General features: G+C 31.8%; 1 protein-coding gene across 1 annotated transcript in view; it reads left to right on the top strand.

Moving 5' to 3' along the window:
- Window positions 1-832: 832 nt before the first annotated feature.
- LOC111635983 (Down syndrome cell adhesion molecule-like protein Dscam2) overlaps window positions 833-27,361 on the top strand; it is a 35,877-nt gene continuing 9,348 nt past the window's right edge. The window contains exons 1-7 of the mRNA XM_023381133.1: window positions 833-985; window positions 2,905-3,044; window positions 3,200-3,353; window positions 11,554-11,668; window positions 20,094-20,299; window positions 25,708-26,001; window positions 26,677-26,841. Of these exons, the coding sequence (XP_023236901.1) occupies window positions 919-985; window positions 2,905-3,044; window positions 3,200-3,353; window positions 11,554-11,668; window positions 20,094-20,299; window positions 25,708-26,001; window positions 26,677-26,841 (1,141 nt within the window). The 5' untranslated portion in view covers window positions 833-918. The remainder of the gene's footprint in view (window positions 986-2,904; window positions 3,045-3,199; window positions 3,354-11,553; window positions 11,669-20,093; window positions 20,300-25,707; window positions 26,002-26,676; window positions 26,842-27,361) is intronic.

Genomic DNA, 27,361 nt, shown 5'->3' with positions numbered 1-27,361 from the left:
ATTGTGAGAAATAAAAAATACAAATGTCTTTCAAAAGATAGCAACTGTAATTTAAGTGTTGTTCTAATAATTCCTGCAAAAACAGTTGATTTTGGCTGTTGTTCTTAATTATTATACATATTTAGTTATATCATCTGAAATCTTTGCTTGCTACTATAGAATGTTTATTCTGTAAACAGGATATAACAGGAAATAACTATGATATATTGTGATGTTTTGATAATGCTGAAATGTATTGTGGTCATTCTTTTAACAGTTACAACACAAATTTTCATTCTGACATTTTAAAAAATGGCAGAATGAAAATTTCTTGTTGTGGCTGTTTATATAAAGCCACAACTTGTTCTGGTCAGTTTTTTTTTTACTCCATTGAATGTTTTTGTGGTTTTTTTTCCCACTTGTTGAACTTTTATCCTAACATCTACATTAATATATTTAAATTACTTAATAAATCATGAATCATTTTTATCTTAAAGGCAATTAAAAAAGACTCAAATTAAATATTTATTTGAAAGAATTTACAGTTGGTTTATAATTTAAAATTAAAATATTGTAGAAAGTATTAAATGAATTTAGGAAAACTTCAGCATATCTCATTATTATGTCTATTATATACTTTAGAAAATATTTTCAAATCATAAATTACAAAAATAGTATTTATAAAATATTATTTTTATTTTATTTTTAAATGGTCATAAAAAGTATTTTCAGACAATATAAAAATTTATTCTTTTATCATTGAACATTAATGTTTCAATAATGTTTTCACAATTATAAAATGCTAGATTATCATAATTAATATTAAATGTTTAACTGTCTTTTATAGAGAAAGAAAAACTTCAAAAAGAAATAATAACTACTAATGTAAAAATTAATTTGGACAATCTAGAGAAATTTACTAATTATAGTATAAAAACAATGGCTTTAACCAGAGCTGGAAGTGGCGTTCCAAGTGATGAACTGTTTTGCTCAACTAAAGAAGATCGTAAGTTTTATTTATATCTAGTTATTTGTACATTTTTATGTCATTACAGTAAATGTTCTTTTATTGAATTATTGTGCAGTAATATAATATTCTTATATAGTAGAATTTGCTTATTGTAATCATGAATATTATTATTATTACTTGTTTGAGGTTATCAGAATTAGCATGTCCCAAAAATTACAATTTAAACACACTATACAACTTTGTTTATTATAATCAGAATTCTATTATATTTATCATTATCTTCAGGTAAATAAGTATTTTTAAACTGTTTGTTTCATCCTTAGCATGTGCCTAATAACACCAGTTGTTGTTAGTTATCATTATCAATCTTAACCAGTTGCTTTAAATGTTAATGGCAGTGCCGGCCCGAGGCAAGTTTTAGGATGGAGCGAGATTCTATTATGGCGCCCGGGGGGTGGAACCCCGCCCACGCACTCGACCCACGCACGTCTCAACAGATAAGACCATTCACATACTGACTACACGTTTGCAATTAAAATATCGAAAAGTGAAAAAAAAATTTTTTTTTCTTTACTTTTTTTTACCACTGAGGCGCCCCCTAGGATTTAGCGCCTGGAGCGGCTGCTCCGTTCGCCCTATGGTAGGGCCGGCTCTGGTTAATGGTCTTAATCATTATTTGTTTTCAATGATGATGAGCGTAATTTCATTACCTGTGATTGTGTTAGTTTAGAAAGCTGATCACATAATTAACAATTAAATGACTTAGCTTCTTATTTTACTTGTGACAGGCATAGTTTCCTTTCTGATAAGAAATAAAAAAATGCTGTTATACATAAATGTTTATCAAAAGTTGTTAGAATTTTTGCATTTTGGAATATATAATTTTTTTTAAATATTATTGAATATAGCTTTTATAAAATATGTTTAATTGGGAAATCAGTAAATAGTTACTTTTATTTTATGTTTTGTGTTTTAGAATATATAGTTCACTTTTGATGTTTTTTGAATATGGTGTATAATTTTACTTTGGCTTTGAATCAGGTATGCTTAATCAAGTGTATGTTATTTATAAAATCATTGTATTCAACCATTTTTCTTACATCACACTTGTAATTCTAGTAATTCTACCAGTAATTCTAATTGGCTGGATGGCCTAGAGATTAAGATGACAGCCTGCTTCTCTGGAGAACCTGGATTGAACTTGGACAAGTTGACAAATCCCAGGAATTTTTCAGGGGCAGTCCATCAAGATTTGTTAAGCTCATCTCTTATCACCCAGCTACACTATTGTGAGTCTGGCAGAACTCGTAATGGACTTGCTAAAAAGGTTCTCTTGGTACTCATAGGGTGAAAGAGTTAAAAGAAAAACAGTAATTCTAAGCTTGAAAACTGACAATAGAATATCTGCATTTTCATTGGTAATTGTGATCACATCATATATTAAAATCACTGATATAATGAAATCATAGTAATGAATCACTTCTGTGATTTCAAAATCACAGAATCATTCATTATTAGTTTGTAGTATAGTATTTTAAATTGCTGGAATTTCTTGCTTCAGTTATATACTAATTATTAAATCTGATACTGCAAAAAAGGTAGAAAACTACACTCGATTAATTACTATTAATTAATAGTAATCATTTTAATTAATAAAATATTTTTAAATTGTACATTTTTTAATTGATTTAACATATTCTTGTAGTCTCAAAGTCAACCAGAGTTATTAAAAGCAGAATTTCCACTGATGATAGTCTTGTTTACTTGTTCCACTTAATGCTATCATTGGGCTTTCATTATCAGTGTAGACAAGTCCCAAAGTACTGTACATACAATAAGCATGTTCTATTGTAAAACATGTTTTTTTAGGTATTCATTGATTTTCAGATATAATTTCTTTATAATAACTAGATACAAAAATATTTTGGAATTGATAATTTTCCCTATTTCTAAAGTTCCTGGCCGACCACAAAATATCAAAGTTATTGTTATGGCTATTGATGCTATTTTAGTAAGTTGGATGCCTCCTACAAATCCAAATGGAATTCTTACAGAATATAATGTATTTTGTCGAGGATATACACTTGGAAGACATGTGAGTTTATTTTAATTTAAATTTGTATAATGTTATATTTGAATAATTAAAGGAGGCATATAATTTGTAATAATTTAGTTAGCTATGTAATCCAATTTATTAATTTCACAATAATTTAATGAAAATATAAATTAATGTTTTAATGTTATTTTAAGAATACTACAAAAGTTACTTTGCCTCCAACTCAATTATTTTATGAAGCAAGAGAATTAAAGAGAGGTCAGCGCTATGAATTTTGGGTAACAGCTAGTACATCTGTTGGAGAAGGAGATCCATCTTTAATTGTTACTCAGTCAACTAGTCAAAGAGGTATATATTTCACAAGTTTTATGTATTAAAATTTTATATTTAGAAAAGTAACTTTAATTTAATAAGTTACATTTAATAATAATTTTCAATGTTTGTTAAATTGATTTATCTATTATGATTATAATAGACAAAATATGGTCATTCCCTGCAGAACATCTACTTAGTTAACATTTTTCAGTATGGGTTGATTTTGTTTTTTAAACTCAAGCTTCGGAGAATGTATGAGGGGAGTCAAAAATAGAAACCAGAATTTATTTAGAAAACATTGTGTATTTTTATTTTCACATGTTCAAACTTTAATCATCTTCAAAGTACTCTCTGTTTGATGCAATGTACTTATCAAAATAATTTTTTGCACTGCTCAAAACAGTTTTTGAATTCATCAATTTTGATGACTTTTAGTGCTTCTCTATTTTTTGTTTTGCATCTTCCATACTGGAAAATCTTTTTCCTTTAAGGACTTTTTTTTATCTGGGGAAACAAAAAGAAGGTCTCATAGGGCAAGATCAGGTGAATATAGACGTGAAGCATGGGGTCATACTATTTCTGGCCAAAAACTGCTGAACACTCAGTCCAGTATGGGTAGGAGCGTTGTCATGGTAGAAAACCCAGTCACCCATTTTTTTTTTTTTTTTGTCATAATTTGAGATGTTACTTTTGCAAATCTTGACAGTTTTCTCAAAACTTCCAGATAAACATTCTGGTTAATTGTTTGATCTGGAGGAACAAATTTCAAATGCACAATCCCTCTCATATCAAAGAAATAGATAGGAAAATGTGTTGAAAAAATCTCAAAAAATTTTTCACTGTTGCAAAACAGCCTTTTACAACAATGTTATTTGGTAAACTGATGCAGATGGATTCATCCAACACTCACCTAGCACAGGAAGCTTGTACTAGAAGGAGCGAGCCATCCAGAAGAGAATTCTCAGGTGTTTTTTTTGGTCCTCTTTTACATATTTCTCAATGAAACATTTTTTGACTGATATTTATATAGAAAAAATTTTGAATAAATGATGTGTGTGGAATAAGTCTCAAGTTGAATCAAGATACAACTGATAGAATGTCAGAATCATGAGAAAAATGCACTAAGAATTCCAATAAAGTGTGCATCTCATACTGTATGTTGTTGTGCTGGAAGATGCTCATTTTGTAATATCATACTAATACCTCCATTTTTTTGATATCATTAATAGTAATAAATCACTTCTACAATTTATACAAGTGTCAGAGACATTACTTAGAATTATAACTTACTCCTTGTTTTTTTTTTTTGTTATAAATTTTTTTTGTAATTATATTTATTTATTTAATTTAATTTATTTATTTAGCATTCTGGTACAAAGACCCTGATGCGGGGATAGAACAAAACAAAACAAAAGTATACATAACCTTACAAAATAATATAAACGTGTTCCACAGATATATCCATCAATTGCAGTAACATAATATTATATTAATAGAAAATTACACAATTCATAAATCATTCTAAACTAAATTCAATAAAAATAAAACAAACTTAAAGAACTACATGGGAGAACTATCCAAAACAAATTAACAACCAACTAGGTTAAAACTTACCTAGAAAAAGAAAAAACAACAATTTATAACACTCTTTCAAAAAGAAATCGGATAGTCTTCCAAGCAGTCCAAGCAACCACAGGTTAAATAATAGGCAGACCACGCCCCAAGATGAAATTTACATAAAATAACCACTATTTTCGCTTTAAGCCTAAAAACAATAAGAAAGAAAAAAAATCAAAATCAAATATAATGTAAACATTATGAAATAAACAATTTAACCTTCTTTATAAAAGTAAATACCTTAAAAAATAAATCAAAATCAGAAATAACTTTTTAAACTGATTAAATGAAAACAGTGAACCCCAAATGTCTTCTCACATAATTTTGACAAAAAAGTACAAACAGTGATAATATGAAACGCATCCAATGGCGAGTCAGCCACACCACATATGAAACTGTCCCTTCTGTAATTACATAAAAAACTTAATGAATTACATCTTACTTGCATTAATACGGCCATAACATTAGAAGAAAAATTACTATTATAAATACAACAATCAAAAAAGGTTTTATTCAGATTCTTATACCACTCACAATAAGAGCTTAATAATATACCATGATTCAACTTCGAAATATAATTATCAAAATTATTTAACTTTAATAGATAAACACTATTAACATCTTGTAACAAATTATCAAAATTGATTCTGTTCCTTGAACAATTAGCCAACCAATACTTTGACCAAGGTAACTCAACTTGTTTCAAAACAGAATGCAAACAAATCTTACTAAGGCATTCATCGTTTAAACTCAACGTTCTAAAAATCCAATTAACACATCTGTTCAACATCAAACAAGATAAAGGAATCAATGAACACTCCATAGACACTAAATAACCAGGAGTACACCTTGGAAGCCCGTACATTCTCTTAACAAAATATAATATTGTATCCAAGGTTTCTGCCTGAAACCCCACACCTCAGAAGCGTAAAGAAGAGATGAACCCAACACAGCATTAAATAACCTTAACCAATCCTTCAAATTATACAACTTAGCAGACTGACACATGAATAACTTTGCCCATTTTTATTTCTGCATTAACTTTACAGGACCTCACATGAGTATTAAAATAACCATTACTTTTAAAAATTACACCTAAATACTTATATTGTGATACAACCAAAATTGGAACACTTCGGAACCACCATTTATCAGCCTTAGAAACCTTACCACCATTTCGAAAAGCCACAATTTTAGATTTTGCAAGATTCAATTGTAAACTATTATCTTTTAAATATTTATCCAGAAGGTCAATCGACCTCTGCTACGACCTCGGAGAATCCGCCACAATTACCACATCATCCGCGTATGCTAATATCTTAACAGAAACATTGCCAACAACTATACCATCTCCGCCGGAATCATCAATATAATTCAATAAATCATTTAAGAATAAACTAAAAAGAATAGGGCTTAGAATGCAACCCTGTTTAACACCCTTATCAGAAAAGAAAGGTTGAGAACAATAATTCCTCCATTTAATCCTAACATTTGAGCCACTATATAACTCTGCCAATAAAGATACAAACTTAAAACTTAAACCAAACTTTAATAATTTCCTCCATAATAAATTCCTATCAACAGAATCAAATGCTGATGCTTAATCTATAAAAAAAGCATAAACCTTACACCATTTCCTGCTTAATGTCTTAGCAATAACAGTATAGAGAATAAAAATATTATCAACAGTCGAGTAGCCTGCACGAAAACCAGCCTGACTCTCTGATAGAATATCTCTCATACTCAGCCAACTTATTACCCTGTAATACAGAACTCTACAAAAAATCTTAGAGACACAACACAACAACAAGATACCTTTATAATTTGTAAACACTGACCTTCAGCCACCCTTAGGCACTGGAACCAATAAAGAACGCTTCCATTCATCCAGAATAACACCAGTTTTCAAAACCTTATTAAAATTATCTAATAAACAAAAAAAAAGCACTATCAATTTTCCAAAATTCAGTAGGAATACCATCTATTCCCGGAGCACCACCAACACTTGACTTACTTAAAACGATTCTTAGTTCCTCCTCCAAAATATAAGAATCCAATATTTCGTTCAACCAAGTCACACAATCATTAAAAACCACTAAATCAGCATTATATGAACTCTCAGAGCCATAAAGGGAGAAGAAATAACTAAACCAATCAAGTAAACTGATATTTACCCTAACACAATTTCATCTTGCTTTACATAAATTCCAAAATAATCTATTATTTTTATAAAAATTTTTAACATTTTGTAACCTTTTGCAAAATTCTTTCTTCTTTGCTAAGCATAATTTCTTTACCAAACTTCGGTACAATACAAAAACTCTCCTCTGAGCCGCCAAACCATTTTTTTTTAACTCTAACCAAGCTCTATTTCTAGCTCTAATCATTAATCAACAATCCAAGTCAAACCAATCATGAATTCCACCCATAGTCTTTTTCCTTTGAGTCAATCCTTTCACTTTGGCAAAATCAAATATCACCTTACTGAGCTCCAACAAAGATAAATTAGGGGTCTGCTCCAAGCAGCACCGCAAATCAGTGGACGACGACTCCAGCTGATCACTGTCCCAGAAAATCCTCTGATAACAAGTGCCAGAACAACCCAAAAAATCTGTAGCACGATCTTCCAAATAAAGTACTATTGGGCAGTGATCAGACCAAAAACAACTCTCTATTCTAAAACATTTAATACAATTCCACACAGGAGGAGTAACTATTCCCAAATCAATTACTGAGGATCCTCATTTAGAAACAAAAGTAAACTCTCCTGCTTCATCACCAGAAGCTCGACCATTTAGAATTATTAAATCATTATCCGCACAATACTCAAGAACTTTCCATCCTCTCACATTCATATTTACATCCTTGGAAGCTTTACTTCTCTTATTAACAGTAATACCTCTACTATCACATATACTTGTCGAAATTATATTATGGTCACCAATCCGTGCATTAAAATCACCCAACCAAATTCAATTAGAGTCGTCGATCTCAAACCTGGACAATACATCAAAAATTTCTTGCCATCTTTGTTCCTGTATATAAACAAAACAAATATTAAACTCTCCTAATAGTAGCAAAATATTAATCAGTACAATATAACTATCTCTATAAATAATATTAAATTTCAAATAAGATTTAATGCAAAGCAACCAACCAGCCATAGGTTTACCTTTATTGTGAACCCTCAAGGCATCACCAACAATATAATGATATTCTCTTAATTCCTCCCAATAACATCTACTCCCACCTTTAACAAACCATGTTTCCGATAAAAAAACCACATCATACTTCAATAGATAACTCCAAAAGGGCCGCAGTTTATTACCAATCCGAGCACAATTCCACGCCATAAAAGAAAACACAGAAGTCATTGGTAGTTGCTATGAGATCAGCACCACCTTGGCCGATAATTTATACCGAACTCCATCTACCAATAACTTATCATAACTTAACCGAATAATTCTTGCTCTTTCCTCCCTTTTTTTCTTTCCAAAAATCCTTAGGTTGTATCTAATATCCCTTAAACGTTTAGAAAAATTATCATACACAGCAACATTAAGATTTCAATTCTCAAATACAGCCTTTTTAAACCTTAATTTATCACTAAAAGACTTAAATTGACAAATCACAGATCTGGGTTTATCTTCAACCCTCTTCCCAGTCCGATGCACGCTTACAAAATGTAACGAGGATAAATTTAAAGTATTAACCACAAAAGAACTAACAGTATCAAATATTTCCAAAGATGATTCCTCTTTCCTCTCTTCCAATCCGTGGATAACAACATTGTTCATCCTTCTCTGATTGTCCATAGCATCCAGTTCCCTCTCAAAAAAAGACAATTTCGTAAAAATTTTATCCATATCCACCGAATGCCCGACACCAATTCCATCCCCTCCAACCTTTGACTCAACCTCTCCCAACCTCACCTCGAAATCAATCAACGCCTCACCTACATTCTTGAGCCACTCTGTCAGGTGATCCAGTATTCTGATAAATTTATCAACCTTACCATTCAACAAAACATGCAATCACGATAGAAGCCTAATTCCTTCTGCCACATCAAAATTTGAATCCTGTAATAAATTTGCAATATCCTCTTCACCAGAAGAAATCTCACCCCTAAACCTAGCTGTTGATCTTTCAGGAACGGTTGGAGAAAAAGTCTTCCTCTTCCAAACCTGGGACATATTTATAAACTAAACTTACCTAGAAAAAGAAAAAACAACAATTTATATTACTCTTTCAAAAAGAAATCGGATAGTCTCCCCTTTTTGTAATTATAAGTGCAAACTATTTTCAAATTACATTTTTTCACATATTTCTTTCGAAAAGTATTTTATATATTCTAATGTAACTTTTAATACATTCTATAGTTTAAATGTATGTATTCAGTTTTTTGTATAAATTTTTGGAACAAATTAATTAATAATAGTAAATTTTATCCCAAGTGATGATAGAGATCTGGATAGAAAATTTTTTCATATATCTAAATATATAAAATTGCTTGTCCTGACTGACTGACTGAATGACTCACTCACTCACTGATTCATCATCTCCCAGAGTAGACCGCTTAACCTAAAGATGTGAAATTTGGTAGACAGCTAGGGTACGTCATGGAAACACACACTAAAAAGGGATTTTTCAAAATTCCTTCGCGGGGGGAGAGGGAGAGGATTAAGGCTTAACCAGAAGAATAGCTTCTACTGTACTATTTTAGATGCAATTTTTTGTTTTTATCTGCGTTTTAGTAGGGTACGTTATGGCAATGCACACTAAGAAGGGATTTTTAGAAATTCCCCCGCGGGGGATGAGGGAGAGCATTAAGGCTTAACCAGAAGAACAGCTTCTACTGTACTATTTTAGATGCAATTTTTTGTTTTTATCTGCGTTTTAGTAGGGTATGCCATGGCAATGCACACTAAGAAGAAATTTTTTGAAATTCCCCTGTGGGGGGGAGAGGTAGAGCATTAAGGCTTAACCAGAAGAACAGCTTCTACTGTACTATTTTAGATGCGATTTTTTGTTTTTATCTGCTTTGTGGTAGGGTATGCCATGGCAATGCACACTAAGAAGGGATTTTTAGAAATTCCCCCGCGGGGTTAAGGGAGAGCATTAAGTCTTAACTGGAAGAACGGCTTCTACTGTACTATTTTAGATGAAATTTTTTGTTTCTATTTGTGTTTTAGTAGGGTATGCCATGGCAATGCACACTAAGAAGGGATTTTTCGAAATTTCCCCACGGGCGGAGAGGGAGAGGATTTAGTCTTCATCGAGTACTTAGGTGTATTAAATTAATAACATTTCAGACATTGTTATAAATATTTTTATCTATTTTGATTTTAAAAATGTTCGAACCGTTTTAAATTCGAATTTGTTATTGCATGTTGGTTCGATTATAGAATGATTGTAAACATTCCAGAAAATTGATCAAATTGAAAATAGTTTGTTTGATTCTTGGCAATTCTCATCATTCTCAGCAGTAGGTGTTATATAACAATTACTATGGTTGTTGAAATACTGAATATAAATGGGGTTTGCTTGCAAAATCCGTGCGGGCAAAACCGCGGAAAACAGCTAGTATTATTATATATTAAGTTGCTATTAGACTTTAGACCTTCACCATTAACAATAAGTGTTATTCATTAAAACAATATCTAGACATAAACAAATTCTTTCCAACATATTTAACTACTGTTGTGATAAGCACGTGGTGAGGGTTGATTTCACAAAGAAACGGGTATATAAAACAAATAAGACGTGCTTTATTATTTTCTGTGAACATATACAGGAAAGGTTCTTGTCGATTCCGACCTCCTGAGTCCTTACATCAAACAAAAGAACAAACAACACCTTTTTTTTGATTCACAGTCGAGCAAGACTTTCGCGATACAAAGAGATACTTAACTTCTAACTTAAACTTACTTATATCTAAAAAGAAAAGGAAAAAGGAAAAGAAAGTTAGATTAGAAGAGAGAAACGGAAATATTTTAGGATGGAACGGGTACCCGAGTTGGCGATTGGGGTGGCGGCTGCTGGATGACTTCGTCTTGGGAATTTTCCTTTTGGGGGACGGATCGCATGCGATAATCAAATAAAAATGTCTTTTATCTTTTGGCTGGCCAATGTCCTTATCAACGCTACTTCTTCCTTACGTGCTCTTCATGCCTCTTTCAGCCGAAGCAACACTGACCTGGAGACCTCTCTCTGACGGTCTTCCCTCTTCTAGGTCCGAAGCCAGAAGTAACTCTCGTAGTCTCTCACTTGCCCTCTGGGCTATTTCTAATCTTTTGTCTCCTAATTGGGTCATCGACCACCCACACCTGGACGAAAGTTCCAGAAAGTATAGACAAAGGAACACAGAACAAAGAAAGAAGGAAAGATAGAAAATTATATATATATACATATATATAAAAATATAACAAAAATATATTGGTGTACCACCACACTACTTAATAAGTATAAATAATAGTAATATTATAAATAATAATTTTAAGCAATTAAAGCATTACTATATTATATTAATATTTATTCTAATATTTTATAAGAATATTTTGATATTTATTTTATGCATTTATGTATAATAAATTTTTAAATTTCAAATATTTTTTAGCACCAGCTAGGATTTCTTCATTTTCTACCCAAATTATTGTTAATCAAAGACGGAATATTGAATTACCTTGTAGAGCTGTTGGGCTGCCTACACCAATACGACAATGGAAACTAAGGTTTGATGATACATTTCAGAATTATTTATATATTATAAGATTATGAAGTACTAGACCAATTATCTGGCAAGTTTGGGACCAGAAGTTGGTCCATATTGCTGGAGATAGTCTAAATATATACTTAAAATGTAAAATAAACAATGGAAAGTGTTATGTATGTAAACCTCCAGGGGATAACTCACATTGAATTGCCCCTTGACATAGTTAGGTGATCCCCATCTCTGACCTTTGTAATGTTCCTTTGTCTCCAGTCAGTCATGTGTTAGCTACTTGGCCCCCACCATGGGAGGACTTTCTCAGCACCAAAAAGAACTATTCGCTGCTTGAAAAATTTATCACCGAGTGCGGTGAAAAATTTATCACCGAGTGGGATCTTCGATCATTCCAGCGACCGGGCCTGTATGGAGGCTTGCAGTAACCGGCCGCCACTCCTCTACGCAGGGCAACCCTACTGTTGTACTAGGTTGTCCTCTCAGCCTGCAATGTGTAAATAGGCGCATCGGACTTTAAGTTATGAAGTGTTACCCTACTGTAACGCGGTGTCGTCCTCTCCATCTACAAAACCTTATCTATGTACTTAGGATTATATATAATACTCTATCTATGTACCTTGGATTATACAAAACCTGTGTTATGTTACCTCTAGTGAGGGTATGTTACCTTCTATCTGCGGTATTGTGATTATGTATCCCAATTGTATACCCTGTATCATCATGTCTCATCTGACCAAATTGGTCCCTGTAAATATCAAATGTTTTGTCTTAAATAAGTGCGATGTAACACGCCAATGAGATCCCACCCTTCACACTCCCCTTCTATGCTTTCACTTTCCTTTCAAACCACAACTTCCTCTCCTCCCTCACCCCCTCTTCAACTTCCAACTTCCAAGGGCTAAGTCATAAGACAGCCTTCTCTCTTTTGGACTCAAGTACTCAAGTCATGTGTTAGCTGTTGTAATACTTAGACCCGGAGGCACAAAGTTATGTTTGTAATTGAAATTATATTTAGCAGATAAATACGAGGCGTGTTTTTAAAGTAAGTACCGTTTTGAAATATAAAAAAAACAAGCAAACATTTTTAACAAAATTTTTATTTATGTGAAAGCCCATATTTTACACTACTTTTCTGCATAATTCCCATTAATATTGAGACACTTATCGTTTCATGGGACCAGCTTTTGTATTCCATCCTCAAAGAATGTTGCCACCTGATGAGACAACCACTGCAGAATGGTCGTTTTGACTTCATCATGATTGTTATGGCGCTGCCCTGCCAGATGCTTCTTCAAATGCAGAAACAAATGATAGTCACTCGGCGCTAGGTCGGGACTGTATGGAGGGTGGTCTAATTGTTTTTAGCCAAATGATGTGATTAGGTCTTGAGTTTGATTTGCCGTATGTGGATGAGCATTATCGTGGAGCAAAACAACACCCTTGCTCAGTAAGCCCCGCCTTTTGTTTTGTACTGCACGGCGCAGTTTTTTTAAAGTGTCACAGTATGCAGCTGAATTGATCGTTTCACCATGAGGCAAAAAATCAACAAGCAACACTCTGTATCTGTCCCAAAACACCGTGCACATGATTTTCTGAGCAGAAATTGTTTGCTTGAACTTGACTTTCCTTGGAGATGATGAATGTCGCCATTCCATGGATTGTTGCTTTGATTCCAGTGTAACGTAGGATACCCACGTTTCATCACCTGTAACAATACGACTTAAAAAATCATCTCCTTCGTCACTGTAGCGCTCAAGAAAAGTCAATGCACTGGCCAAACGTTTGGTTTTGTGCTCCTCCGTCAACATTTTCGGCACCCAACGGGAACACAACTTCCGATAATTTAATCGTCCGGTCACAATTTCATAGAGAACACTTCTTGAAACTGCAGGAAACTCGTTAGATAAAGATGAAATCGTGAATCGTTAGAAAGAACTATTCGCTGCTTGAAAAATTTATCGTGAATTTTCAATCAAATCGTCGATAATGACTGAAGGTCGCCACTTTTTCAATCAAATCGTCGATAATGACTGAAGGTCGCCCACTTACTAAAGGCCCTAACCCATTTTTGTACCATTCCTTCACTCATAACGCTTTCATCATAAACTTCACTGATTTGGCGATGAATTTCAGCCGCTTTCGAGCCTTTAGCACTGAAAAACGAATAACGGCACGCACTTCGCAGTCGGCGGGATTCTCAATGAGCGGCGGCATTTCAATAACACACAAACAACAGTAAACAGAGTCGACTGGCTCTGTAATGGCGTTTGTGGCTTCCCAACAGATGTAGGTACACAGCGCGCATGCGCTAAGTGCCGACTGCAGCACTCCAGCGGCGTTATATTAAAACGGTACTTACATTAAAAACACGCCTCGTATTAATATACTTTTAAAGCAGAGTCTGTTTTATCATTAATAATCCTCTTAAAATATACAATAATATGTATAATGTAATATTTAGGATGAAAATTAAACAAAGAAAAGTAAAGAACATAATAGAATTAATGGAATTAAACGAAGAAAAGTAAAGAACATAATGGAAGAACATCATATGACATATAGGCCATGGGAACCAAAACAAAGTAGCTATGCAGTGAATTACAGTTGTACTACATCCTGCCATTTTCAAAAGTAGTCAGTTTTCTGGAAGTCAGATAATTGGCCTGTTACTTTATTATTATGGATAACATTATGCAAATATTTTCGAAAGTTTTTAATCAATTCTATAAATAAGTTTTTCTGATTTGTCTGTAAAAACTGAAAAGTAAGGAAAGGAAATTAAAACTTTCCTCTGTATTTTATGTGTATGAAATGTCCAAGTGAGACAATGAGACAAATTTTTTTTAAATTTATAAATTGCTTCTAACTTCTAATTCAGTTACTTAGCTATTATTGTTCTATATAATTTGTATGAAATTAACTTATGAGTTAATTTTAAATAATATCATATGTAAAATCACAATTATTTTCATAAAAATTAAACATTGAAAACATTTCCTTGATACATTATACAAAAAATCAATTATATATAAAACGTACTTTTAACATTTGAATTATACAACAAAAGTGCAGTAAATTTTGACTTAAAATTTGATTTTATATCTTTATTTAAATCTTTACTAATTAATCTTTTCAGTTATTATCAACTTAATATAATAGTAAGTTTTTTAAAGTTAATTCTGTAATCAAATGTTTACAGTGCAAAACTGATGGAATGGAATTTCAAACTTAATATATTCAATCCAATCAAAATTCTGTTACTTTTAGAAAAAATTTTAGTAGTAAGCTATGCAAGTTTGTATAATGCTTGTTCATTGTTAATTCTTGCCATTATTAGTGTTATGTTTTAAATATATTTACATGCATTCAAAATTTCAAATTGGTCATCTATTTCCATCAAATGTGTTACTGGATGATGGCCTTAAAGAGTTTGAAAACATTTGTAATTAAATTTTTTAGTTAGACTTAAAAGGTTGTTTTTGTTTTAATGCTATATTAAATGAATGTTTATAAAAAAAATGTTTTATTTTTATGAAAAAACTTTTGAACTAGGTTTTAAAAATTCTAAGCTTGTGATTTTTTAAAGATGAAGTTAAATCATTTTGTAATTATTAAATGTGCAAAAGTTCATTAATTCAGCACCAAATAATTTGGAATGATAATCTGACACCCTCTAAATAGAAGCCAATAATCTGGAATTGTCCAATAATAATCCAGTATGGTAGTATTCCGTGAATTGGAATTTGTTTGGACAATTGATGTGTTAAAGATTCTAGGCAGGTAATGTTATAATATTGATTTTGTGCAATAATATGTTTATTAACAGTTTTATATGTTTTAAAACAGTCTTAACATAGTATAGTATTATGTAGTTGCATTATATCATCATCAGAGTGATTAAAGAGCATGCATAAACAAGTCAGGAAACATACAGCAGTATGTACTGGTACAAAAAGTACAATGTCTGAAATAAATAACATAGCTTATTGAATTTTTTGAAAATAGAAAAACATCTGGTGATCCAGCATTTTGATAGTCCAACATCACATAGGTAGCAGATTAAAAAGCTATCAGTGTAATTTAATATTTTACTTTGAAAAAAAACTACTGAAATTTTATGATATATATAAAAATTTTTAACATTTTGTAACCTTTTGCAAAATTCTTTCTTCTTTGCTAAGCATAATTTCTTTACCAAACTTCGGTACAATACAAAAACTCTCCTCTGAGCCGCCAAACCATTTTTTTTTAACTCTAACCAAGCTCTATTTCTAGCTCTAATCATTAATCAACAATCCAAGTCAAACCAATCATGAATTCCACCCATAGTCTTTTTCCTTTGAGTCAATCCTTTCACTTTGGCAAAATCAAATATCACCTTACTGAGCTCCAACAAAGATAAATTAGGGGTCTGCTCCAAGCAGCACCGCAAATCAGTGGACGACGACTCCAGCTGATCACTGTCCCAGAAAATCCTCTGATAACAAGTGCCAGAACAACCCAAAAAATCTGTAGCACGATCTTCCAAATAAAGTACTATTGGGCAGTGATCAGACCAAAAACAACTCTCTATTCTAAAACANTTTTTTCACATTGGGTATAAGAAGCTTGATTGACCAAAAACAACCAAAAAAATAATGATAATGAGCAGTAGTGTGCCATCCATGGAAGCTGTGGATGACACACACTGCTTTCCTTGTATTTTCTAAAATATAAATATATACTATACGATTGTTTTTGTATTTTAACATACTTTGAATTAATTAAAATTAATATTTTATTATAACTGCATTATGTATTTTATTACAAATTTTTATACCTGTGAAAAAAAATGATAAAATTGCTATTGTATATTCGAATATAAATTCGTATATGCATATTCCCAATGAAAGCACTGTATTGTTAAATATGGGACAGTTGCCACAGTGAAAATATTTGAATTGTTTAAAACAGGCAGATTATAAGCATTCATGCATGCACTTTACAGAGCACCAACCTCACACGGTTTAGCTTGTGACTGCTACACACCAAAGTTTCATATAACGCTTCCAATGAATCTATCCAGGGTCAACTCAGCTTCCCTATCGTCAAATGTCACCACACGCCACCGATAATGAATATCAAAATAATATGAGAAATGTACTTTCATATGCATTTAACTAAGATCTATAATATTTATTTTATCTTACTTAGAATATAATTTAAATTTTAAATGATAGAATAGCATAAATGTTGTTACTTAGTTAATATTAAATTATTCTTAAGAATTGTAAAAATAATAAATGTATTATTAACCACTCAGTTGTGACTGACTCTTGGTCACCCTGTGATCATCTTATGCTAATTATGTTTGTTAAGTACTGTTTCCTTCAGTTTATTCATAGTCATTTCTGTGTGAGTTTTGATAATATCTAGTCACTGAGTTTGTTGTCATCCTGTTTTTTACAATTTGCTGATTCATCATAGCATGATGTTCTTCTCCAATATATTAGCTCACATGACCAAAATAGGATAGCCTTTGTTTGGTAACTTTTGTTTTTTATGATGATCTTGGTTTGATGCAGTCAATTACATGTCTGTTTGTAATTCTTTCTGTCCATGAAATATGGAGAAGTCGTCATCATTACTATAATTCAAATGGATCAGTTTTTCTCTGATTGGCCTCCTGGAAATTTCCAGTTTTTACATTCATAAACAGTAATGGGAAAAACTATTGCATTTACCAAATGATACTTGACTTAGCAACCAAGTTAATCTGAGATCTTAGCTCTCTCAAATATTATTCAAACCTAACAAAGCACTACAACCAAATGTAATTCTCTACTTAATCTTGGGTCCATTGTAGTTGATCCTGGAGCCCAAGAAGATGAAATCATAATATAAAGTAACATTATTAATTTGGGGGCACCTGCATAATATGAACCTAGGGGTGCCATATTTCTAAATGTATCATTGTATCTGAGATTATTAATTTTTTTACCTTTGATTTTTATGCCAGTTTTACACTCATCCAATTGTTTCCTGATTAATTCAGTGTAATGTTGAATAGATTTGTAGCTAGAACCAAGGACACATTTAGATATTTTTTACAATCTTAAATTCATCTATATCTCCAAATACTGTCTAGACTGTTGCTTCTTGATTGACACACAATTTAATGAGCATAATGAGATGCTTTGAGTTGCCCATTTTCTCGAGTCTTAGCCAGAGCTTCTCATAAGCCTTGTAGTTGAAGGCTTTTGCATAGCCAATGAAATACAGATATAAATCTCTCTGGTATTTTCTTGCTACCTCCATAATCAAATGTAAATTGGAGATTCAAGATAAAAAGGAGCAATTGATACTCTGAGTCTGCAGCTGGATACATTTTTTTAATTAACTGTACTCAGCTGGCATTATTTTTGGCTAGATAATATGTAATCAATTTGATTTCAATGCAGTTCATTTGGAAATGTATATTTATAAATACAGGGTGTATCAGAATGACGTTTTAAAAATTTTAGGGATTGTAGAGGATGAAATTTTGAACAATTTGATATAAGAAACTCATAGCCGGAAATGTGATATAAAGTTTCTACAGCACTTTGCACTTTGCAGTCAGTATGCTGAATAAAACAGCAGAATACAGTATTTATGACAAGTTTTATTGACAAAACAGTAGAGTACAATCAAACTGTACATTGAATCAGTGTCTGGACTACTTTAGAGTAAATGTTCAATGTGACGACCACCAACTTCGTTATATAATGTGCAACGATGAACCACATTTTGTCTGACTCTCTGTAAGATGCCACGCTCCCCTTTGATGGTATTAAATGCTGTAAAGATGCGCTCCATAAGCTCATGAACTGTTTCTACAGGTGTTGCATACACAAGGGACTTTACATAACCTCAGAGGAAGAAGTCAAGAACAATAACATGACATCAATGGACGGAAGGGTAGCTACCAAAGTAAAGGTCGGTCAAGCATTTCCTACCGCTGTAAAAACTTTATATCACATTTCTGGCTATGGGTTCCTTATATCAAAATGTTCAAAATTTCATTCTCTACAATCCCCCAAATTTTTAAAATGTCATTCTGATACACCCTGTATATATCTGGTTTGATTTAAGAAGATTCATTATTATAATATTTCTCTCTCAAAAGCTATATATGGACAGTAAATTTTTGTAACCTAAAAAGTATAGAGTCAATTCAATTTTTAGTGCACTTTTAATACACATTTCAGAAAATATTTTTGTGATTTGTTTCTTATACATGTTATGCTTTGTGACTAACATCTTAATAGTAGAGTCCCAAGTAATGTAAGGGAATGTGAATAAAGGTATCATATGATTAAAAACTTGGATAACATAGAATATTTGGTAAATTGTTAAATAAACTGAATTTGAATTCATTAACATATAGATATACTTTATTTTTGGGTCAAACCTATTTATTGGACAAAATTACTTTTAAATTATATGATAAAATAATTTTATTTACAGCTATATTAACAAAAATGTAAACCTATATTTACAATTAAAATTTCATTAGCCTTTTTTAAAATTAGTGTTATGAGAAATTACCAGAATGAATTCTTTGTAAAACTTCTAGAGCCTTTTTCAAACACCTTGTACCTGTCAGTAAAGTTTTGTGAAACAAACTGTACTGTATCTGATTCTTTTGTCATTATTAATAATAAACACAATTCACAATTCAATTTGAATAATATGGAATTTTTTTTAAAATGATTCTTGGCTAATCAAGATCCAAATTTTAATATTGGTATTACATTAAACTAAAATTATTCTGTCAGTAAAACAAGATTAGAACACAAATGTATACAAAAATTATCAGGCTGCAATTTGAAAAAATTAAATTGCAGCCTATAAATTCCCACTGGCATTTGTCTATCTTTCCTTAATCTCAAGAACAGAGTTAGATAGATGAAAGCCAAGACCAGATATGGAAAGCTTAAAAGCAGGAGGCCCATAGCTATATATGAACTTCCAGTTTGATCAAGTCATGTTGTTTCCATTCAAAAATTTTCTCCTGAAAGAAGCTAGATAAATGGCTGGCATGACTCTATTGCTAGTAGGATGCACAGGGGCAAGACATTACTAATTTGAGGTGGAGAGCATGTATTTTAAATTAAATAAATTTAAAATATGATTAAAAATTGCACCCCAGCATTGTGACAATATCACAATAAGTAACTGCTCATTCTCTATTATATTCTATGTTGTATATAAATTCAAGAATTTGGTAATTTTATAATTTATTTTATAAAGTAAGTCTTTTGGTATTAATTTATTTTATTTTGCTATTTTAAATTATTTTATGCTTTATATTATTTACAAATTAAAATTCTTGTATAATTATGAAATTAATGTTGTTTTTAAATTAAATTTTATATTAAAAGTTTTATTCCAATAATTATTTTCAATAGTATTTGTTATCTCTTAATAGGTTATGAAATTTATTATAAAGGAAAATCAAATGATTGGAAACATATTAGATTGCCATCTTTAAATACTACATATACTATTCATGATTTAATATGTGGAAGCAATTATCAAATATATATAATAAGTGTAAATGAAGAAGGAAAAAGTGATCCTAGTAATATTGTTTCTGCAAGAACAAAAGGAGGAGGTACTATACATATTATTTTGTTTAGATAACACATGTATATTTATTACTAATTTTAATAGATACAATATTTAGTTAGATATTGTGGTCATATGCACGTGGTGAGGTTTAATTTTTACAAAGATGCATATATAAAAAAAATAAAACATGCTTTTATTTTTTGCCGTATTTTACACTTTACAGGATATTCTGGATTCCGACACTCCTAATTCCCTTTTCGCTCAAAAACAAAATCTTTTCGGATCCACAGTCAGAACAAAATTGTCACGACACAAAGAAAATACTTATAACTAACTTAAATCTACTTATTCTAATAAGAGAAAGAGAGAAAAGGATAGATAGAAATATAGTTTCAAGCAAGAATGGGTACCCAAGTTGGCGATCGAAGTGGCGGTGGTTGGATGATGTCATCCTGGATTTGTGGGAACTGATCGTATGTGAGTTGATGAATATTTTTCTTGGCTCTTCAGCCTTCAAATGTCCTTAATCGTGATACTTCCTTCCTCTTGTGTCTCGAACCTTTTTTTTTTTTTCGAACTTTTCGTAACCTTCTCCAGTCAATGCAAAAACGACCTAGAGACCTCTCCAACGCGTCTCCCCTCTTCCAGGTTCCAAGCAAAAAGTGACCCTCTCGTTGTCTCTCTTGCCCTCTGGGCTATTCCTTTTCTTTGTCCTCTAACCAGGTCACCCACCACCCACACTTGGAAGAGAGTTTCAGGAAGTATGTACAAAGGAACAAAGAACAAAGAAGGAAGGAAAAATAGAAAAATATATATAAAACATATATGAAAAAAATGACAAATACATTAGTGTACCACCACATATGCCCCCCTCTTAAGAACTATTTACCGTAGTGTAGCTTACGGTAATCCAATCTATGTCCTTGTAAGTCATACCGTTGAGGGGTTTGGATCAACATCACGGTTATCAGTGGCATCATGTTTATCATATTCACTCTGTCAATCACTGGCTTGATTTTCTTGGGATGTTGTTCTCGGTGAGGGTATAATGTATTCGAATACTTCATCTTCGTTCAGATTGCTAGTCAACTCTTCCTCCTCTCTCCTAGCAGGAGGTTTTCTCATCCCTCTTCTCTTATCATTTTCATACATGGAGAAGTAACATGGTTTTAGTCGATCAATGTGTACAATCCAGGTGTCTTTTTCCCGATTGTCACCGATTTCCATGGTAACTGAACCTAGCTTACGCATTATCCTATATGGGCCAAAATACTTAGCCGAGAATTTCCCATGACTTATTTTTTTCTGTTTCGCAACAACCATACCCTTTGTCCTACTTTCCACTCAGAATAACCCCCTTTTGTTGTTAATACGTTCCCTGTTATAAGAATTCCGTTTCCTACCTAAGTCATATGCAGCCTTCCGTATAGTATCTAACCGGTCTTTAAAGTTTGTTTTGAGACGCTCCTCCCCGTCGTCATCTGGTGATTCATTGGGGAATGCTACAGGGAAGTGAGGGTCAAAACCATATAGCAAAAAGGCTGGGGATTCATTTGTAGATGTATGAGTTGCATTGTTGTAAGCAAATAACGCAGGTGACAAAAAACATCCCAGTTACGGTTATCCCCCTGTGAAATGCAGGCTATGGTGCCAACGATGGTTTTATTGAAGTGCTCACAAATGGAGTTGGCACATGGTTGATAAGCTGCTGTCACATTATGTTTTATTGCTAGTAGGTTACAAACATCCTGAAATGTTTTGGTAGATATGCTAGGGCAGCCATATCTACAAATAATATGATTAAATATGGCATCAGCTACACTTTGGGCTGATTGGTCCTTTATTGGTACAGCTTCGGCAAAGCGAGTATAGACATCAACCATTGAAAAGATATACCAATTTTAGTTCTATGATCTCTGGAGGGGACTAATGATATCTATTGCTAGCTTCTGGAATGGAAAGCTAGCAACTTCGGTCTCCTGGAATGGGGCACAGCCACGATGGAGGTTATGTTTTTGGCAAACCTTACAATTACGGATGATGCGTTTTACGTGCGCGTGGAGGTTTTTTACATAGTAGTATCGATCTATCAGGTTGCAATTTTTTTCTAAACCAATGTGACTCGACAAGAGGGAACAATGAAACGCCCATATTAATTCATTGACTACTCCTTCTCCCACACAAACTTGTTTCCAGTGACGGAGTCCAAACTGCCCTGGTTTTTTGTGAATTAAAACATCGCCTTCTAGTGAAAATTTTGGTGGAATGTTGTTGTTGTCGCCTACTGGGTTATGATCATGGTTGGAAAAATGGTGTTTTAAATTTTTAAATAACTTATCCTCCTCTTGGGATTTGATAATTTTTCTCCATAGATCGGAATTAACAGAGACAACATTACACGAACGCAGGTCATTATTATGCATAGCCCTTTCTGGCCTCGACAATAAATCGGCCACTAAATTCCTATTACCTTTAATATGGCTTATGTTAAGGTCGTAATCCGCTAGCTCAATCAACCATCGCATAAGCCTTTTATTATGGTTTTTCATATTCTTTATGAATGAAAGAGGCTTATGGTCAGAGTGAACCTCAATTTGGTGTCCCAATATGATGGGTCTGAAGTGACGGAGAGACAATATAACAGCGAAACATTCCTTCTCCACTGTGGAATAGTTCAGTTCAGCTCTGCTAAATTTTCTACTAAAGTAACCCACTGGGGAAAATTCATTTTCAATTAACTGACCTAGCACTGACCCAGCGCATTTATCAGATGCGTCCATGAACAGATGAAAGCGGGAAGAGAAGTCGGGGTGTCTCAGCAAAGGTGGGTTAGTGAGTAACTGTTTAAAACGATCGAAACTAGTCTGACAGTCCTCATTCCAACAGAACTTTGCTTTCTTCCTTGTTAATGCTGTCAACGGCAGGGCTATGTTTTGAGAAGTTTGGTATAAAACTGCAGAAGAAGCATATCATTCCTAGAAAACTTCTTACACCCTTAATGTTATGAGATGGTTATATTTTCGGGGTCTGGGCGGATACCTTCACAGCTAATAATGTGACCCAAGTATTTTAATTCCTTAACTACAAATCTACTTTTCCTAGGATGTAATTTTAAGTTAGCATTGTGTAGGACACCTATAACTCTATCAACCAGTATCATATGGTCTTCGAAGTATTTACTAAAAAGGACGATATTGTCTTGGAATACAAAACAGCTGATTCCGATAAATGATGCTAGGAGATTGGACACTATGTTCTGAAAAAAACGGCCACTGTTTTTTGCTCCCTGGGGAAGACGGCACATTTGATACTTTCCCCATGGAGTAGAAAAGTCGTATATGTAACGAACAGAAGGGTCAAGACTAACCTGAAAATAACCTGATTTCAAATCAATTATAGAAAAAATGCGATTTCCGACCCCCTAATTAATTAAATTTATATTAAAAAAAATTAAAAAACTATCGGAGGTCGTTTTTGACATCAGAAACTAGCTTTAAATAACTTTACCGAAGGAAAATCCATGCACTACAACTTAGGAACCATGAAATAAATTTAATAAAAACTCCCATTAAAAAACAATTAAGCCTTAATCGAGCCTTATTAAAGGCTAATTAAAATCGCGATAAAATTTTTTCGTGCAGGCAAAAAATTTTGAAAAAATTTGGGGACCTAAAAAACATTCCAAAAATTCAAAAAAAAAAATTTCAAAAATGGCCTTAAGGACCACGTTTTTCGTAAGGCTATGTAGGCTTGACGAGTTAACTCGTCAATGGGAACTGAGGGGTTTTAATTAATTAAATTAATCATAATACTTCTTTCCTCTTTGGGTCTCGGACCTTCTTTTCTTTCAAACCTTTCGTTACTTTCTCCAGTCGATGCAAAAACGACCTGAAGAGCTCTTTGACGCGTCTTCCCTCTTCCAGGTCCCAAGCAAAAAGTGACCCTCTCATCTCTCCCTTGCCCTCTGGGCTATTCCTTTTCTTTGTCCTCTAACCAGGTCACCCACCACCCACACTTGGAAGAAAGTTCTAGGAAGTATATACAAAGGAACAAAGAAGGAAAGAAAAATATATATAAAACATATATGAAAAAAATGACAAATACATTGGTGTACCATCACAACTTTTAATTAATCACTTCAAACTGCTGAACAGTTGCACTCGTGTCAGGTCAGTATGATCCATATTTTTAAAAATTTGTCATATGAGCAAGGACAATTATATTTTCACAATCTTTTAAAACACATAGTTTTTTAGTCTAAGAAATGAAAAAAATGTTACGAAAAATTAATTTGTAATTTGACCTACAAAATTTTTTTCTCTAAATTTTAATTCAACAAAAATAATAATTTTTTATCAGCTTTACAAATACAAGTTGACTGTTTGTATTCCTTTCAATGGAAACAAATTAGAAATTAATTGTGGAATGCCTATTATCATTTTTACTAGAACATAAATGCTATCTTTTGCATTTTTTTTATTATTCATAGTTTTTTTTACATTTGGATGTTCTCTGGATCAATTATATTTTCTCCTTTTAAGTATGTATTCAATCATACTTTTAAAGGCTTTGATATAAACATTGCAATCTGTAAATCACATGATTCTTTAAAAGTAGATATTCCAAATTTTTCAAAAAAAACTTATCTGCTAATTCTTACTTTTCCATCAGTTATATTTTATATTTAAATACTACTACATATAAATTAATTCCTATGACATTTAACATTTGTTAAAATATAGCAAGTGGCCATCTTTTAGTATTTCTTTCCATATTATAATTATTACATAACTGATAATTTGTATTAACTTCTCCTTTGGTGCAGTTTAAAAAACGTCACTATTACAGGCATTGATTTTCCTGGAACATGAAACAACTCTCTAATGTGTTTTTAAAGTCATAGGTACTGCTATTTATTTTATGTTGTTTTGTATCAGAAAATCAACAGGAATTTCAGCTTTATTATTTTTTTAAAAGTACTAATAAGTGTTAAGTTATTCTAGCAGTGATGAAGCTAAAGGTAAACTCATGTACCAGTTATCTGTGGTGATGATTCACTCACTTTATTTAGACTCAGTTAGTCAAAGTATAATCTCATTGGGTTACTTAGTAAAAAAAAAAAAAAAAGAGTCAAGCTTACATCAGGTCAAATCTAAAGAATGCTAATTCTGCCAGAAAAGTTCAAGTTTAAAGTGAAATAGAGTATTGTTCAAGTGATAGGAAATGATATTAAAGACTCATAACATCATTAGTTGAAATTAAAGACAAAGTTTCATTTAAAGAAAATTACTGCATCATTATTTTTATATAATGAAAATTTTTAAAACATTCTATTTGAAATATATTAAACTTGTTATACTTATTAAAATTGTATAAAACTAAATTAAATTAAAAGAATTTTAATATATTATATAATAGTTATTTATTTTGTAATTTGAATTAATATTTTAGGTCCATTACCTCCAAAGAAAGAAGCTTTTATTACTTCAAATATCACATCTATAATTCTTCTTCTTGAAGCCTGGCATAATAAAGGTTGTCCTATAACATCATTAAGTGTGGAGTATCGCATACATTCAAATACAGACTGGATTACAGCTGCTAAAGAACTTAAACCTAATCACAGCCCATTAATATTAAATGATTTAAAATCAGAAACATGGTATGTTGTTCGTGTAACAGCTCGTAATCATGCTGGTTCTACAGTTGCAGAATATGACGTATTAACTCATTCAGAATTCAGAGGTAAAAAATATATTAAAATTAATTTATTTTTAGAATAAAGAAAATTTGATAAATATATCTGAGTTAACTTTTTAAAAATATTTTAATAATAGTATAGTTTTGGCTATTGAGAATATTAAATATTTTTATGCATTATAAGTTTCTGATTTATATGTGCTTGTGCACATAAAAATCAAGAAATTAAATTTTATTTCATTCAAAACTTTAACTGATAATTTATGTCTTAAATTAGAATTTGAAAGAATTAAAAAGATATTAATTAAAAAGTTATTTGTACAGTAAATGATATTGGTTCATTGCTGTAAAATCTACTACAAATTATCCTAAAATATTTATATTAATAAACAACATGTAATCCTAATCCCTACAACACTAACTGAGTTTTTTACTACAAATATAAGTAAAATAGTAATCATATTATTATTCAATATTATATCAATAATTATAGATAATTACATCTATAATTATTATTTACTTCCTTATCTTCTGGTATAAAAACTATTTACTGATGTTTATTCTGTAATCTGATATCTGTTTTCATAATATTAATACAAACTTTTTCTTTATCAGCCATGAAATCTACTTTAAATAAACATTTTTATATTTGTTTTCTAAAGATATAAATTATTAATCTAAAAATAAAACAAGATTAAGTTGAATTTTATTTACTTTCAGGTACAATTGTTCCAGAACTCATTGTGCATACTGATGAACCATCACCATTCAGTGATATGGCAGTTCTAATTCCTGTGATATCTTCATTTATAGTATTAGCAGCTGTATTAGTAACATTAATCATACTTTGTCATCGAAAGAAATTCACAGAAGCAAAATATGAAGGTTTAGTTTATTATGAGTTTATTTTATTAGTAAATTGTAATGTTTAAAACTATATATAATCTTTTTAACTTATTTAATATATATGTAACACTTTGATTCATATCTTCAGATATTGCTATAATGTATTGTTCTTTTTCTTTGATGTTTTTAGTTTTCAGTTATTGTTTTGTGTCTTGTATTGTATTTTATTTAATTTATTTACATTTGTTAGCTCATCTTAATGCATCTTTGTAACAATCATTCCAATAATATATAATACAGTAGAACCTCGAAAACTCGGCCTAATGTGGACCGAAGGGTGGCCGAGTTTGTGAAAATGCCGGGTTATCGGGAATGGGGTTAAAAAAATAAGTACGAGTGTTTCCTCAGAAAATACTGTACTGTACTTTTATGTATTGTTTACTTGAGAATATAACAGAGAATAAACTGCCCAAATACCCTTAAACAAAGGAAAAGTACGTCCTTTATGAAGGCATAGAGCCTTTACTACATGAAAATGAAAATTAATGAATACACTGTG

Source organism: Centruroides sculpturatus, unplaced genomic scaffold (genome assembly GCF_000671375.1).
Source record: "Centruroides sculpturatus isolate CEXI.00-Female unplaced genomic scaffold, Cexi_2.0 scaffold1068, whole genome shotgun sequence".
NCBI lineage: Eukaryota > Metazoa > Arthropoda > Arachnida > Scorpiones > Buthidae > Centruroides > Centruroides sculpturatus.
This window is presented reverse-complemented; position numbering and strand designations above follow the sequence as displayed.